Source organism: Grus americana, chromosome 4 (assembly GCF_028858705.1).
Source record: "Grus americana isolate bGruAme1 chromosome 4, bGruAme1.mat, whole genome shotgun sequence".
NCBI classification, from domain to species: Eukaryota; Metazoa; Chordata; class Aves; order Gruiformes; family Gruidae; genus Grus; species Grus americana.
In genome coordinates this window covers 52,106,565-52,124,618 of record NC_072855.1, presented here as the reverse complement: position 1 = coordinate 52,124,618, position 18,054 = coordinate 52,106,565, and the positions used below count along the sequence as shown (strand labels likewise).

Here is an 18,054-nt window from a genome sequence, read left to right as displayed (position 1 = left end):
AAACCAAATTAGCAAAAAATCTACTTTAGAAAGGGAGTAAAACTGTTCTCTCTCAGCACATGAGCTTCCTAAACATATTGCTTCTAAATCCATAGGATACTGTATGAAAAAACACATGAACCACTTGGAACAACTAAAATAATCAAGAGTGATCATAAATAGCTGTTTCCATTGTATGCAAACCATGAAGATCTCTCAGAAAAACCATGGACAACTGAACTGCAAACAGATGGAGACTGCTGAAATGGATCAGCTTTTTATAGTGATGTTAATATTCATACCAACCTTCCACTGTTCCTCCACAAACCCCAGTAAATCAGTCAAAAAGATCAATATAAGACAAGAGATTTAACCCTGGCCTTAGGTGATATCAAGGCTAACCACTTTCTACACACTTCCACATCATGTTTTGGGTTGTTTTGGTTTTTTTTCTTTGTCTGCTTGTTTTGATAACAGCATGAAACCACATAAATTCAGATGCAGAACAAAAAACCCTAAATAAGCTCTGAGGGCTCAAAGGCATGGTTTGGGGGATGTTTTGCTATAGAACTGTGGGGATTTGTCTAATGTTTAAGACTAATAGTTCTTATTCAGAATTACAAGCAAGTCTTCAAGTCAACCTGAAGAGAAAATTGTGATGTGCCTTGATACAAACAATATCTAGTTATGAATGGCTACATACTCCAGTATATTTTTTTCCAGTTTCTCACCTACAACATTTAGAATTACTATCACTAACCCATTACCATTTGCCTCAATTTCTGGGCAAAGAAGAAACCAGCAAGAACAGAAATCACTTAAGGACATACATGTAAAGCAATCCTGAGCTTCACAGAACAAATTACTCTTTTTTGTTCTATTTTCAGATTTTGGTCCACATCCCTTCCTTTGATCTTTCTTTCTCCTTGCAAAGCCTGTAATTTCAGTTTTGTGTTATTACAATCAACAAACAATAGTATAACTTTTAACATATAGCATTACCACTTTTTAAATACCTCCCAATCAAGTTTACTTCACTGAATTAGCTACAGCTTCTAAAGTTTGTTTTTGGTGTTTTTTTTTGTTGTTGTTAAACATACCTTCATCATTGAACTTCAAACCAGCAGCTATTGCTTCATCCATCGTACGTGCTGATTCTATCAGCTGCAAAAAAAAGTCAACTGCTAAGTCATGATATTTGATCCAATTGAACAGAGGACAACAAGGATAGATCAGCATGATTGGAATACACTTTAAAAAGACACCCCAAAAATGCACGTATTATAAAATCCAAGAACAAAATTAACAGGTCCCAAATTAGCTAGACTGATTGCATAAGCTGTATTTGGCAATACTGTAAAAAACTTACTGGAAAACATTTTTAATACAATCTCATTTATTGTTGCTTTTTTTTCCTACTTTACAAACATACTGTGCAGGTTTACTTAAAAGCTGGGGTTTTTTTTTAATCCTCCTAAAAACTATTCAATGTTATTATCACAAAACCAGATGATCCAAAAAACTAATTTCTTAACTCATAAAATGTCTGTACACTGTTACATCACGTAGGTCGATTTCATGGAAGTACATGCATGAAACTTGTAACATGCCTCACAGTTTATCTATACTTCCTTGCAGGCCTAGATTCTTTCTCCATCCACATATAATCTCAAAGTAGATAATTTTTACAAATAAATTGGATGTTGAGACTTTTAGAATGCTTTTTACAAGTAAAATAACCGCAACAGAAGCAAATGGCCTAAAGGTTACAAAACACAAAAAAAACCCACAAAAAACTAAGTTAGGAGGAATCCTGATTCCCAAGTATCTGTCCATATTTGTAAACAGCATCTTACAATTCTGCTATAAACACGCAATTTCCTTCTCAAAAGGCTCATGATTTTTTCTTAATAGCCTTCATCAGTTGTGTAGGGTTTGTGAGGACAGACTGTTCCAGATCCTTCATGAAGGAACAATAGATTTGCCTAATATTCCTCTGTCTTCCTTAAAAAATGTTGTGGATATGTAACCGCGAACAAATATTTGCACAGCTTCTACGTACTACAAAGTTCTGCTGATACAGAAGCTATCTTACACTCTCCTGAGAATAAATACCATCAGCACTACATACTACTGAGTAGTTAAAAACAGCACTGAAGTCACAAAACAGCAGTCAGACACACCATGCGTCATTTCTAGCTAGTTTCTAAGCTACAATGAACTTTTCTCAGTCTTTGGTTTAAATACATTCTATGTAGCCAAAATTGAAACTTCATACATTCTGGAAATCTACAAAGTAAATTTTATTACAACTTCTAGAAGACAAATTCCAAAACCGCTATTTGCAACCCCTTCTGTCTTCCTAAAGTAGAAAGCCTAAACATAAAGCTTGATCCACTGGGAAAAAACACACCCAGCAAGGAGCACCAGTAAAATTTCTGTATTTCTTTAATGACATTTCAACAGCCAGGAAACTTAAGATTAATTTAAACACATTTGGCTTTGAAAACTAAAGCTAGTGAAAGCCTAGTTACATATCAGGACTGAAAAGTAACCTTGCTAAAAATATGTTTTACTGTACTGAAGATATTTTACTGTAATAAGTTACTATAATGTTACTGTAGATTTGTACTGTACATTGGACAATGGCCAAGGGTATCTCAGGTTCACGTTAGCATAATCAGAATAAATTACAGTAAGTTCAAACCTACTCTCTTTTTGCCTCACTAGAAGTACAAAAGGCTTTGAGTATTAAATTTCATAAAAACAAGGGGGCAGTATTTCATCTACTGGAGAAGATGGCAATGATTTCACTCATTCTGCATTTTATCAGTTAGCTACACAATGGCAGTTATGGCAGTTATCAACTAAGATAGCTAGAACTAAAACATCACGACAGAAGGAAAGAATAGAAAAATTTTCTATACACTGGAATTCACTATTGCTGAGTTGATTTAAAGGAGTTTTTTAATATAGATATGTATGTAAACAAAGTGTGTGTGTGTCTATATATATATTCTTTTTTACATATACATAAGCGCCTGTGTATGTATGCATGTGTACATGGAAACATTACATGGCAGTAGTTCCCCTAAAATACATTAATTTGATACGCCCTTTTGCTAATAACAATTAAAGCTGATCCCTCTAACAAAGCCAGAGGCTTAGGAATACTGCCTACAAAATAGTCATAAAAATAAAATCAAAAGAACAGAGCATTATACCTGTAGTAATTCTTGGTCACTTCTTTGGGGAAAAAGTTCCTTCAGTGTTTGCAGCTTTGTGTCTCTGATGTCTTCCTCTACGCCCTTCTTCACAGCTGGCGGCTGATCCCCACCATTTACATACGCCAACCGGGGTAGTTCACTTTCAGGCTGTTCATCATCATCAGACTGTTCAGAGCTACAGTGTATTGGGGAGGAGAAAAAGAGTTAAAATTTGTTTCTGTTTATGAATGTTTTACTCTACCAGAACATTACTGTAAACCAAAACCAGCAGGATGGTACAAAATGTGTTTAGATGCATTCAGTAACACTGAATCAATTTGTTACCCAAAGCAATACCTCCTATTCAGGACAAAATAAAGCATATGTGATTAAGTACAGTCTTCTGTTTGTAGTAAACACATTTCATCTTAGCAAAGGAAAGAAAAAAGAAGGAACAGACAAGGGAAATACCATGATTTACCCTCATATTGTGCTATAAAAGGTTACTTGCCAATTTAGCAACAACCATCTTAATACATTTCATCATTTCAGCAACGTGAATTACAACAGACCATGTCAATTTTGTCTCAGTCTTGCTAGTATTTATTTGCTCAACAGAAAAAAGAGATGTGCACAAGTTCTTTGTAAAAACTTTCCAGGTGCAGTATCAACTCTCTGTCCCAGTTTTCAGCTCACTAAGAAAATTCAAAGATCCTTATGCAGCATCTATAAGCATCTAAACATGGGAAGAACCTTTCTGAAAAAAGCAAAGTCCTAAATTTACTGGAAGATTTATCATTAGAGCTAACCTGCAGCAAAAGCAATCCCTATGTTTTTCGTGATATTCAGTTGCACAGACAAGACTAAACCTGAGCACAGGTATCCTATCCTACTGCCCTCCATAGACACACAAAAATCTTTCCTGAATGAAAATTAAGTGAACTTTATGGAGTTTGCCATTTTGTAGTAACTTCACCATGAGAAAAGCTTGCCTGCAGGTCTCTTTACAGATAAAGAGACCTGGTTTTCCTCACTATATCTTTCTTTAGCAGTTGCAACAGGCAGATTGCAATACAATTTTGAAAGTAGTAGTAACATGCCGCTTGCATGGGAGAGACACACTATTTTGAGACAACTGTTCATCAAATAATTCTTTTCGCCCTATCCTGTTCAAAAGGCGCGCGCAGCCATGTGGACTCTCTGGTTATGCCTCTTAGAGTAAAAAATAACCCAAAACAACCCCAACAAAAAAACCCAATCAAAACCAACTTCAAAAAGAAAAATAACCCAAATTCCTCTTCAATCCACCAAGCCATCTAGTTGTAAGCTTTAGAAGGTGAATCCAGCATCCACTTAAAGTCTTTGTGAAATAGCATATTAAAATTCTACTAGTGTATTTCAGATCTCTTTTGCCTTCCTAAAGAAAAAGTTTATTTACAAACTGCATTTAGAAAAGAAAATCAATCCAAATGGAAATGGTAACACTGTAATTACCATATCCTTTCCTATCAGGGGTTAACATCTAGCTACTTGTCAACAAAGCCAAAGCTACACACATCATAAATCTTGTCCTCTCTGTATAATCACATTCTTATCAAGCATGAAGAAACACTCATTTAACCACTAAATGAGTATGACTCCAACCCACAAAACCTTGTGTTATAGTTCTGCTTTTTTTCCAACAGAGTCCAGACAGTGACTCTGGTAGCGGAGCTTGCGGCGCACTTCCTTTTAGAAAAATGCACTTTCTGCTCTGTCCCTTATTCAGGATAAGGGGGACTGGGATACCCTGCAAAAAGAAAAAAATAATCACAAAACCCCCAAACACTAGGTAACACGTGCACTAAAATGCATGGTGCAAAGACACTCAATTGACTGATTCTGTGCAAAGCTGGGCTAAATTCAGCACAAGCCAGAGCTCGTAAGTTTGGCCAGATCCAAGCTAACTCCTGCCACGCTCTCAGTTTATTACCCTCAACCAGAACGCCACTTGCGAGACATCGATTAGCACCTGAACCAACACACTGTGCCAAAGTGTCGGGCACTGGGGTGGCTGGGGCGTAAGAAACCAGTGGCTACACAGAACAGTGAAGAGTACAAGAGGATGCAGCTTACGTTCATCAATCCCACCAGCAGTGGCTTTGCTGTCTGCCTCTCACTTCCAGTAATCAGAATACAGGATAGAAATCACAAGCTGTGGCTCTGCAAGTTGGATCCTGCACAGCTTATTAGCATCAGCTCCACACTGCACAAAACCACTTGTACTGTTTCCAAATCAGGTTGATCCCAGCAGCAGTGTAACTATATTTACACAGCACTGCACACAAGCCAATTCAGTGCACACAACCAGCTTGCCATCTCTGTATCCTTGCACAATCTACAACTTAAACCATAGACAGAAACAGGAGTTCAGTCTGCTAGCTACTGAATTATTATTTTTTTTTTCTTACCAAGTATCTGCCTTAAGTTGAAACTTCAGAGAAGATGCATTAAAAAAATTCAAGAATTTCAGATAACAGCAGCAGGGAAATGCATTCTTTCATTTCTGCTGACAAGCTCCAGTAACTCCATACTCTTTGTAAGGACTGAAAATCTGACAAAAGACTACACCTGCTAAGGTTGCTATTCCCATAAAAGTTTTCCACAGATTAGTTCAGCCAGATCACCAAAAAAGCAGGTTAAGCCATCTTGCTTTGCCTAGCACAAGAACATTTAAGGAGCACAGACAGTTACCACATGCTGATCACACAGACATATAACTAGCAGGTAATAAATAGCAAGGGTTTCTTTAAACCATTACAACTGGTTGCACAAGATGTCTGTCTACATCTTGTCTCTCCTACACTCTCAGAGTTGCCTTTTTAGCACACACACAAGTGACTCTTGCACACCGTTTTCTTCTCTCCCAGCTTATTAAAAAATATAAATTTCAAAATCACTAAAAAAAGTTTTCACTAAGCATAGCAAACACATCATGCAACTAACAATTTTAGCTCAGGAACTCTGATACCACACGCTGAAGCTCAACTTACTTTCCTGTCTGCTATGGTTTCATAAAAAAAATGAAACAAGCTAAAATCAACTTTAAAACTAATAAAGCAAATATTTTATGGTTAAGCTTTCAAGTGCCATTAAAAGAATTTCAGAGGGGCAAATGCACAAACATATAACGAACATCGCATAACTCCTCCCTCTTAAGCGTCTTTGAGAAAATAGCCTAAGAGCTGGATTCTTCTTCCCTGGAAGTCCAGTAAAAGTTTAGTTAGGGGCAGGTAAATCACAAACCAGTATACCAGAACCTAGTCTCTGATTTTCAATTCAGTATTTCAATTTAGAACATCACATCAGGTTGCACAAACATTACAGAAAACTGGCTTAAAGCATACATTACAACCGCATCTCTCCTTGGAGCCCTGTTTTCTTTCGCAGCACTGACGTTCCTTGGTTCTTCATCTTCACTGTCTGAAGACACATCTAAGAACTGTACCCCTCTTCGCTGCTTGAAATAAGATTTTTTCCTTGTCCTCTTGGCTTCAGGAGTTTCTGGGATGGTGGAGTACCCTGTATAAGCCATTTCAACAGGAGAAAAGATAGGAGACAATGACTTATGACTTACAGCTTCAAATGTTTATCTGTACTTAGAGCATCAGATAGCTTCCTTATGCACAGCAACCATTTAAACAGAACTCACATCCTTATGCATGGAAAATTCATGTAAGCTGTATTCCTTAAAGTGGTAACTTACTTGGCAAAAGATCCTTAGCCCTCTTATATCACACAAATAATTTTTACACCACAAAGTTTAAGAGATCACGTATTTTAGGTCAATAACTACTTATAAGTACATTTTTGGAAAAATGAATAATCAGCAAAATCCTCTGAACTACTTCCAGGCTGATCAGGACATGGATAGAAACATACTGGTGTATCTGATGGTTGATTTATGATCTGCTTGTCTTAATGTCTTAATGAAAGGGAACATCAGTGTTAGACTGCAGAAAACTTGGAAGCTACACCAAGAAACTTGGTAAGTTCCAACTCTTATAGAGATACAATCTATTTAGCCAGTCTTTTCCACATTATGCTCCAGATGATTCTTAACAAGGAAGTTTAGCATATGGAAGGATGCTTGGTGTTATACATGAAGCATCAGGACATACAAAAGCTATATATAATCAGGATATGTCACTGTGAAGACATCTCATGAACCATATACTACCTACAAATACACTTGCAAAACTGACCCACTATACGTGTATTAGCATGTATTACCTTTTCAGTTCTGAACATGCTTTTAAGACAACCAAAAGCATAAGCAGCCAGTCTATTCATATAATCCCTGAATCAGTCACGAATAATGCATGACTAAGTCCCCCAGTGTCCACTACACCTAAAACCAACTCCATGCACATACCTAGTTGGGGAAAACATAACCACACAGGGAAATCTACACAAAACCTGACATACAAAATAAGTCCTGAACCTTAAGTGGAGAGAGTATTAGAACACTGTTAAAAAATAAAATCCAAAAGCCTGTGCTTTATTACACTTTGCCCTGTCACCCTCTTTCAGCACAGTACCAAACGCAGCTAAGGCACAGCAGGCTCTAACTGCGTATGTTGTGTATTTCAAGGTGGTTTTAACTAAAACTCTGATGCTCCCATATAAGCCTGGGCAAGGTAAAACACATGGCTCAATCCATTGTCTATGGTGCCTAGAACTGTTCTGCTACCATCTTTAGAAAATCCTAAGGAAAAAACCCCTAATTTTTAGTTGATACACGTGGACTTGAACATGCAGCTTCTAGCTCTTCTGTCTTTAGACCTACACTAAACAGAACTAAATACTTGGACACAATTGCCACCTCTCAAGTGTGCGATTTCATGTCAGTAATTGAGAAAAGCACTCAAGGCGCTTTGTGTAAGGTATGAGCCAAGAACCATAGGTAGCCTGACCTAATGCAGCAATCCCAGGTATTCAAGATTTCATTCCTTTCTACCACTTTACCATTTTACAGCTGGAAAGAAAGAATAATTCATAAACCGAATGATTTTGTTTAAGACCAGACAAATTATGGACCCCAGAGGCATACTACTGGAGAGAGGAAGATGAACGCATGGAGCAGAGACTGTGATAGCTGCAGACAGCATTTTCTGTATGAGTCATCTTGCAGACAATAAATTTAAAATCACTAACTGTGGCAGCATTTGATGGAAACAAAGATAAATCCTAAAAGTACAAGCAGTTTGCTGGCATGGGAAACTACCAGGTGATACTGGCTTTGAAAGGGAAAGGTATCCAATAAACTAAAAAATACGGTACCAAATGTTACATAGTGCACTACTGAAAAGGAAGAAAACTTGGAAATAGAGCTTATACTGGTTAAAGGGATAGGAGTGAGTTTAACTCAAACTTCTTTAATATCCATGAGGAAACGTAAATAAGGGTTCAATGACAGTTCAAAAATGCAATCATTGAAGCCTTAAGTCTTCAGATGACCTTAGCTATGCATAGGAAAAAATCCTATTGAAAATATGAAACACTTCTAACTAGGCATTAGTCCGTCAGTTTGGAAACAGAAGAGCAAGAAGAAGGAAAAGCACATAATTATCTTCAACTTTTAATTCACAAAAGAACACCACAATCTGTCAGAGAGTTAGTTACAAGTAAGAATTGTCTTGTTCCAGCAGAGAAACCCAGGTTGTAATTTCCACCTAAAAACCTCTATAATCTGGCATTTCCATGTTTCTTACTGACTGGGTTTAATACAAAGGCTTTTCTTTGTCTTTTGTTCCAAAGAAGAATCTGCTCCCTGGGTGACTGGCAAATTTTACCTCATACCTACTGCTGCCACCACGCAGCCCGCGCTCGTTTCTCTGCTCCAGACCCAGGGGCACACCAACAACGGCTGCCTCCTGCTCCCCTCCTGGCTCATCAGGACAAAGGTCTGCTGGCAGTAAACACACACGCACCCCGGGGACCCTCCAGTCGCTGGCCTTACACACCCTGCACACCCAGGAGGTAGCCTCAGTCTCCTCACCTGCTGGGAAGCACACTTCCTGAGCACAGGAACCCCCAGGACCCGCACCCCACTCCGCTGTCGGCACAGACCCCCTGCACAGGCTCGCAGACACACACACCACATATCTCTCCATCCTCTACCCGCTGGCCAGCATCGGGTGCCCTCATCTTGGGCTGCCCCACACACAGATGGGCAACTCAGACCCTCCGGTCCCTCCCTGGTTTCCCAGGCCGCTTCACCTGCTTGCTGGCTCGTCCCCTGGTATCCCTGCTCCTTCCGCAGCAGGTGGCACCACAGACATGCAGGCCTCCGCAGCCCACGCTGGCCATCACTTGATTTTCCACTCAGTCACTCCAGTTGCTGGCACCCCAGACACGTGGACAGACCCCTGTGACCCCTGGTCCTCACTCCAGCTGCTGGCACTAAGATCCCTGTGCACACAGAACAGATTCCTCTCACCCAGGAGGGTAGCTAGGAGAGGATTTTAATGAGAAGACAGGACTGACTATGGTGATCATGAACAGCGCATGGCCAGACAAGTACACAGACCTGTCTACATGTAACCAACCCCTGTTATCCCCTTATCCCTCTATTTTCCCCACACTTGTTCCTCCTCAAGCCACTCTCATCCCTCCCTCAACTTTTGTTCTTCCCCTTAAACATCCCATAGCAAGTTTTGTACAAACCTGAAAAGCTCTTACTTGCACCTCATACCCCCAAAAGTAGCAAATGGTGCTCCCAACAGCCTTGCTGTTGACTTACGGTGACAGGCATCACCTTCAACTCATGGGGCTGAGAGTCCTCCTGTGAGAGCCCTGGGAGAAGCCAGGACAGAGGCCATTCCTCCGATTAGGTTATTCAGGCTCCCCCACTCACTACTGTGCCTCTGCATGAAGATGAGCCTTTTACTCCGTGACACAATACAACAAATGCCACCTACGTGGCTGGTATTGAACTAACAGTAGCTCCCTGTGGTTGATAACTTCTGATTTATGTTGTAAGAAGATGGGCGAGAACACAGAGGAAAACAGATAGAAAAGACCTCAAAGTTAGAGACAGAATAGCTACGGTTTATTAAGAGCCTCAGTGAAGGATGACAGACAGTAATATAGTCTGAATTGGGGTGTTGGGTGGGTGAGGGGGAAAAAAAAGTCTCCATACGAAGAGCTCTGAATCCCGAATAGGAAAACAGACAAAACCAGTTACACAGAGAAGGTGCAGGAGAGTCAGCTACCAAACTCCTAGGAGAGTTGAGTTTTAATGATACAACTGTCAGTGTGAGTCCTCATATAAAAGGATTTTGCATCCTCATAATGCAAACACAGCATCCCGGGCATCCTCTCCCCTCTAGCATGTCAATCATTTCTTAAAACTCATGTGCCTATAATCCAAACACCAGTGGTGCTTTCTCAGCTGTCACCTCTGGAACCATAATTCCTGCTGGAAATAAAGGTAGTTTCTTCTGCCTCTGTTCACTAACACAGAAACTTGCTGAGTTGAGTTACTACAGAGCGTAGCACTAGTTTTCAAAGCTGATTTCCCAGCAAAGACTAGACACGGAAGAGGCTAGAATAAATGCATCTGATAATCAAATGCAGAAATGAGTTACATGGTGTCTAATTCCTTTGCCTGTGATAAAAGGCCTCAATTTTAACTGAGCTATCGTAAAAATCTAAACCTCTTCTATCACTTTCAAAACATGATACAGAATTATGGTAATGATTTTTAGAAGATATAAAAGTCTCACTTTGCAAAGTAATCTTGTTAACTTAAAAAGCCTATATATGCATAAACTTAGGAAGGCCTAGAAATTACCAGTTCTGAAGCAGTAACATACAGTCCCAAAACAGGCTTCCCTGCAATCAAAACCAACATGTTGGCAGTAGGAAGTTCCTCAGTGGTACCTTCTTCTATCAGTCCATGTTTGGAAGGAGATGTGTTGTCCTTGACTTAATTCCTTTCCTTATCTGAAAGCCATGTAAGTTTTAACATGAACACAGGAGAAAAGCAAGAGAAACCTTTGGGGCAGGGGAAGGGTTGGAACTAGATAATCTTTGAGGTCCCTTCCAACCCGAACCATTCTATGATTTTTATTAGATTTAAACATACAGATGCAGGCAAAATTATTTCAGCAATTCCTCTCTAGAAAAGAAAAATAAAGCAAAAAATTCTGAAGGTAACAAAGTTGGGCTAGCTGAGCAAGGGCTATCACAATAGGACAGAAGTAAGAGTGGCATAAAAAGATGTGAATGGAAATGTCAAAACAGGTCTGTAAGAAACATGAGAAGTTCACATCTCTACTGAATCAACAGAATTGATCAAGCCAGTTTTAATAATCTTTGCCTTGTAGGTCAGACTATATTCCAAACATATTCCTCCTGCAAGGAGCATGACATGCAAGTGACAGGTACTCATGACAGCTTTGCTAAGAAGCATCGTAACTGCATTTTTTTTTTAAAAGAAACCAAGGAAAGCTTACAAATACAACACAGTTTTAAAAATAATTTCATTCTTTACAATATAAACTTTGGAAGATGTTTAAAGTATTTACTGTTTCACTTGGTGACTTCTCATTTTATTTTTACTTTAAATAGCCACCGCTGTCCAGTCCTCATGACAACTAACTCCTATACCTATGAAATACTGAGCTGCCTAGAAAAAGCATTCTTCCTCCCAAAAAAGCAGTATTTCCCTCTCCCCTTCCTCCACCTATTTAACTGAACAGAATCCCTTTTTCCTTCTTTTTTAGGGGCGGGGGAGAGCAGAAATCATATATGTAATAAGAAGTCCCCATAGTTAGAGCAAATTATAACCTTGTAGAGCAGTAACAGATTAAACAGTTATTGCTACAGCATGTAATTACTGGAGGCAGAATTTCCTGATTATAGGTGATTAAAAAGGACTATTAAGGAATGCTTGCAATCGTAAGACCAGTGTTTGACTCTAAGGCCAGAAATAAGAAAACACATAAGTATCCCTAACTGGAGATATAAACAACAAAACCAAAATACAACAACTGATTTTTGCTATGATACAAAGAGACTCCACGAGAATAACTAGATCAAACTGTCTATGATTATATGGAGACAGTGTTAAGTTATGGAAGGTACTCAAATGGGAATGTTTTCATAATGTTAGTCAGTAAATGTACAGTTTCAACCGCTCTTGAAAAAACTTCACTTTGATTTTTTTTTTAAATCATATTCACTACAGTCTTTCAGAAAGCATATACATAGTGCAGAGCCATAATATATTGCCCTATAATTCTAAAGATAACCTCCTACACAAACCATACCTCACACTCCGAGAAAGTCAGCCTCTTCTCTCCCAAAAAAAAACCAAAACTGAGGTAATACTTAGAAGTTTATTACATTTACTGACACTGCACAAGAAACATTGTCAAATAGAAAGTAATTTCCACCCAGTTTCAGAAAGCAGTATCAAATGCACCCTGATCAAGACTACAAGCTAATTAATATTCCATTTTCAAAGAAAAGTCATTATAGAATGGTTTGGGTTGGAAGGGACCTCAAAGACCATCTAGTTCCTGCCATGGGCAGGGACACCCTCCACTAGACCAGGTTGCCCAAAGCCCCATCCAACCTGGTCTTGAACACTTCCAGGGATGGGGCAGCCACAACTTCTCCGGGCAACCTGTTCCAGTGCCTCACCACTCTCACAGTAAAGGATTTCTTCCAAATATCTAAACTAAATATACCCTCCTTCAGCTTAAAGCCATTACCCTTTGTCCTATCACTGCATGCCCTTGTAAAACAGCCCCTCTCCAGCTTTCCTGTAGTCCCCTTTTGGGTACTGGAAGGCTGCAATAAGGTGTGTCCAGAGCCTTCTCTTCTCCAGGCTGAACAACCCCAACTCTCTCAGTCTGTCTTCATTTGCCAAAATAATCCTAAGTATCAGTATAACTCTAAGATGCTTCTTAAAGAGACCATTTTAAAATGATGATTACTTCAACACATCTTCCCATGACTCCTCAGAAAAGTTCACTAGCTACCACTGTCATTACTTTTTTCCAGAAGTGCTTTAAGCAGAATTATACTCCGTGAACTATGACACAAACAAAAGACATGACTTCCTCAGATCATAATCAAAATGACAACAGTTGAGAACAAAAAAAAAAGCTGTCCCGGTGCAAGTGAATGACATGACACACTGAACATCGTAACCTGAAAGTGCAGTTATTCAGGTTATGTATTGGAATTTTACAGAGAGGATATCAACAAAATCAACTATCAATAACAGGATTATATATAACAGTTTAATTTAATCTACAGCTTTTATTTCAACTCATTGTTGAAGCTTTGTAAGCATGCTTTTTGCATACAAATCTAATTTTTAAATTAATTATCATAATCATTCCAATTATAGAAATAGAGCAGAACTGTATTAGGACTATACCAATTAGAATAATCTCATTATGTTAGTACACCAGGCTATTTACATAATAAAAAGCATCTAATTGAAAGTTAGGAAGATAGCTTCATGGTTTTCTTAACAGACTAATAGAAACGAAGCATGTGTATTATTTAGTAAATAATACTAGTTTTTACAGAAAATTGTAGTATACCACTCCAATGCATTTTTCCAACTCTTTAGAGAGGTATCTTTCAGATATAATTTGATAACTGCTCCCATAGTTCGTTTCTACCCCTCAGTTAAATCATGTTCAGAATTACCACCTACAACTTGGCTACAAAGCCACTGCAAGCCTGCGTAATTTTGAATATGCACAAGTATATAAAGATGACCAATTCTTCCGGCCATTACACTATAAATTGTTTATTTAAGTGTAAGGTATGCATGTTCAATACAAAGCAACAAGAAGCCTTACATACATACAAACCCAGGGTGCGGAACAATCTATCAATATTAGTTTGTTCTGGGAAAACAAAACAATTAGCTAAAGAGATCGCGGTGTTTCACGACACAATGGACATCATCTGACTATTTTTTCCAAGATTAATTAAAACAATCATCTTTTCGTTAGATGCATATTTCAGGTCATGTGACAAAACAGAAATTCAAAGAAATCCCTAGGAAGTGATACTGAACCATTTGCGCTCCTGAAGGAAAAAGCCTGATTTTAAAATTCTTTTTACATACACAATATGATTGCATGCTACCAAATGAAATAGGACAAAAAAAGCCATCAGCTATTGAACAACTTTTTTTTGTTTAAGTGAAATAAAGAACAATCTCCTCTTGTCTCTCCAGTTTCATGTAACAGTATTTTGTGAATCCACTGTGTTTGTCTTCAGAAGAAATAAGAGTAATTGTTGCCTTCACATGATTTATTGAGCACTGGGGCAAGTTATTTTTAGTTAACTTGGTGTAAACTGCTTCTCGTACAAAACAACTCAATACTTTGGACTTATGTGCTTAGCGGCAGAGAGAGCACGCAGTGCCATAAACTGGTCATCTCTACCTTTTCTGTGATAATACAAGAAAAGCACAAATAGCTGTCCATTTTATTTGGCCCAAAGCAAGAAAACTTCTGTCTTCGTGTCACTAATTAGGAAACAAGAAGGACAGGCATCTGCTAATCAAATCTAGTTTCCTCTTTTACATTAAAGTGCCTCATATCCTGCAGACAAAATCTGAATGTGTTATTTTTTGTTAACTTCTGTAGATGTAGAAAATGTTATTTGATTTTTAAAATGGTTAATTAATTCCTTTAAATGGGTTACATAACAATGATGTGCAAATAAGTGAAAAAAGTTACCAAACCACTTCATCTTCTGTCTATGATAGATGAAGCAATATGTAAATTAAAAGTACTAGTAATTACACTTCAATTTTAAATGTTAATTAGCACCCCAGTTCTACACCAGCACCTGTGTCCACATACTCTTATATAAGCTGGCTGCTTGCTGTAGTTTTGTCTGCACTTGTACTCTACTCTTTTTTACTGATAGCTACCATCATCTCCCACCAGTTTTCCTCACAATTACTAGGCCTTCCACAACAGTTTCTCTTTTAGGCTGCCCTTCATCTTTCCTTTTATTACCTCATATCTAAACTTGTACTCATGCCTCTAAACCGGATATTACATCCCTTCTCCTCAGTCCTACCTCCGTAGAATATAAGGCAAGACAGACCAGTATTTTGAAAAACAACAAGTTCCAAAGTTTGTTGGCCTTGCTAGTTATGGTCTACCTACATGCTTCCACTGACAAAGCGGAGTCCATAGGCAGTTTAAAGGAAAAAAGTATGATAATCATTAAAAATAAATAAGTCAAAGACAAATCAAGCCACAAAACAACACAAAGCAGTTTGTTCACCATCTAAGAAGGGTACCTGCATTCAGTAACTCCTACACTGCACAAGACAGTGACTTATCACAAACAGGAAGACAACACCTGAGGAAGTGCACTTTGGAACAGAGTGCCAGTTTCTTCATGCAATCCATTACAAAGCATACACATGCAGAAGCCACAACTAACAGTTGCTTGCTGCTTGTGTTAAGCTCTCTCTGCCACCAAAACATCCTCTTTGCTAGTGGACAGGCTACTTAACTCCACACGGGCAACTCTCAAGCCAAGATTAAAAAATACAAAAAATTCTTCTAAAACATAAAGCACTGATAAATATTTACTAATGTAAACATGAGAGCAGTTCAGTCAACTGAAAACAGTCAACCTGCACGAAAACCAAAACTCATGGAATAGTAAGTATCAATTTACTATAATATTGATTTGGCTCACCTTTAAAAGAGGAACTCCTCCTTGTACATGAAAGGTTCTCTGTTATCGCATAGATAAGGTACTGTGATAAACTGCCTTCCACCAAGGGAAAGTTGTATGTAAAATAAGTGTAGTTAAACACCAACTGATATTGTGGCTCCATTACTGACTAAATGCATAGTCAAGGTCTGTCTGATCTCTCCAGTAACACTTGTATCTTGACATCTCTATCAGAAATCATATGGAATGTTGAAATGTATAAAATAACCAGCAATGAGTAATTTTTGTTTTTCCATTCTTACTCCTTTAGTAACAGAGAAGCTATTGGTGAATGTGATTATACAGCTGACAGCTGTTACAGTTGTTTATTAGTATTAGCTGATGAATGCAAACAGAAACAGCGCATCTAGCATGTCCGTGTCCGCCAAACAAAACGATAAATTACAACCCAAGCAAGTTTTTCACATTTCCATGAAAACCACAAGCTACTGCAAGAAATTTACATTTAGCAGACAACTAAAAGTTGTGTGTTTTTTCCTTTGAAAACCTTGAGATACTATATTAGGTTAAAATAAGTATCAGCAAAGATAATTAATAAATAAGAAAATGTAACATACTTTAAACATTTGAACTGTAGCTTGTTTACTCAACTGAAAAAAATTGTTTCAGCTTTAGTTATCAGAAAGGTACTGAAAATGCACAGGTTCAATTAGAGCAAGCACTGTTACAAATAAGGATACTTTTGTGAAAATTGCTGTGAAATATGCATGCGTAGGAAAGCACATTTGCAAAACAAGCAAAGAGTAAAAAAAAAAAAAATAATTATTTTATTTCTAGAAATGAAGCGCTCACACCATTCTTATGCTACAAGCAAAACACCTGACTCACCAGTTATCTCTGTCACATCCGAAGCTGGAGTATCTGGCCTGTTGCTATCATCCGTAGCTTCCTCCTCATCCCCTCCAGCAGCGCTACCCGCCGCAGTAGAATTAGCTGCCTGCACCTGGGCGGCCGAAGGAGACACAGTTTCCTGCTCCGCGTTTTTTCTCTTCCTCTCAAAGCGAAAGCGGTCCAAGTTGTAGAGACTCATATTCTTAACCTATCGCGCCTGTCTGCAGGAGCGAAGACGGGCTCGACCGGGCAGTTTCTGTGGGAAAAGCCAGGGAGAGGAAAGGAGCGGCAGGGCTCGTCAGACACAGCTCAGAAAAACCCCGGCGAAGTGACCGGGGGCCGCGGGAGCGGCCGGAGGACCCCGCCGACCGGGCGCTCCCGAGTGTGCGCCCCCGTTCCCAGGGAAACGGGAGGCCAGCGACGCTGTCAGGCAGCGGGGAGGCACCTGCCCACCGCTGCCCGCCGCCTCCCTCCCGCTCCCCCGGCCTCCCTCTTCCCCCTCCACGATGCCCGGCATCCCAGGCCCCGGCCATGGGCTCCGCACGCACCTGACGCGCACCGGGGCCGACACCAGCGGGGCGCAGGGGGCCGCGGGCGGGCAAGGGAACGAGCGGCACCGACGCCAGCCGGCCCGGGCCGGCCCCCGAGGCACCTGGCTGCCGCCGCGGCAGCACGGAGAGCAAGGAGGGGAAGAACGGGGGCGGCGAGAGGCGGCCCGGGCGACGGGGAGCGCAACGCTCCCCAAAGGCAGCGGCAACGGCCCGCTCCCTTCAGAATCGATGCGCGGTGCCGTCGGCGCTCGGTTATGACGTCACCACCTCCCCACCAATCACCTCGCCCGTACGGGGCGCGCGGGCGCGTGCGCCTTCGCGCCTTTTCCCTCGAGAGCGGCGCGAGCCGGTTCCTTCCCCGCGCGCGGGGTGACCGTTGGCCTCCGCGGGGGCAGCGGAGGAGCGGGGTGGTAGCGGCGGCGCGCGCCGGCTTCACCGGGGTCCCGTGTGGCGGCCGCGGCTCCTGCGGGCACGTCTCACGTCCACGTGCGGGGCTCGAGCGGGCAGCGCGGGGCGGGACCTGCCCTGTCCTACCCTGTCAGGGCCGCCGGGCCTGTCCCGCCGGGGCTGCGCCTCGCCTGTGGGCCTGGCTCTCACTGCCGCCTCACAGCTTCCCCACCGCGGGGACGAGCTAGGCTTGCAGCTTCCCGCCCCTGTTGCTGCATGAATGCCGGCTGATAGCGATGATTGCGTGTTGCTCTTCT

At 40.4% G+C, this 18,054-nt stretch overlaps 1 protein-coding gene across 2 annotated transcripts in view; it reads right to left on the bottom strand.

Annotated features, from left to right (window-relative positions):
* Positions 1-17,606, bottom strand: part of SMARCAD1 (SWI/SNF-related, matrix-associated actin-dependent regulator of chromatin, subfamily a, containing DEAD/H box 1) — a 45,701-nt gene extending 28,095 nt beyond the window's left edge. The window contains exons 1-5 of one of the 2 annotated variants that reach the window (XM_054825115.1): positions 17,348-17,606; positions 16,797-17,055; positions 6,572-6,746; positions 3,204-3,381; positions 1,080-1,143 (exon numbers count right to left, since the gene is read on the bottom strand). In XM_054825115.1, coding sequence (XP_054681090.1) covers positions 1,080-1,143; positions 3,204-3,381; positions 6,572-6,746; positions 16,797-16,998 — 619 coding nt within the window. In that variant the 5' untranslated portion in view covers positions 16,999-17,055; positions 17,348-17,606. Of the gene's footprint in view, positions 1-1,079; positions 1,144-3,203; positions 3,382-6,571; positions 6,747-15,929; positions 16,218-16,796; positions 17,056-17,347 lie in introns of those variants that run through there. The other variant, XM_054825116.1, reaches the window with a different exon arrangement.
* Between the last annotated feature and the right edge of the window lie 448 nt (positions 17,607-18,054).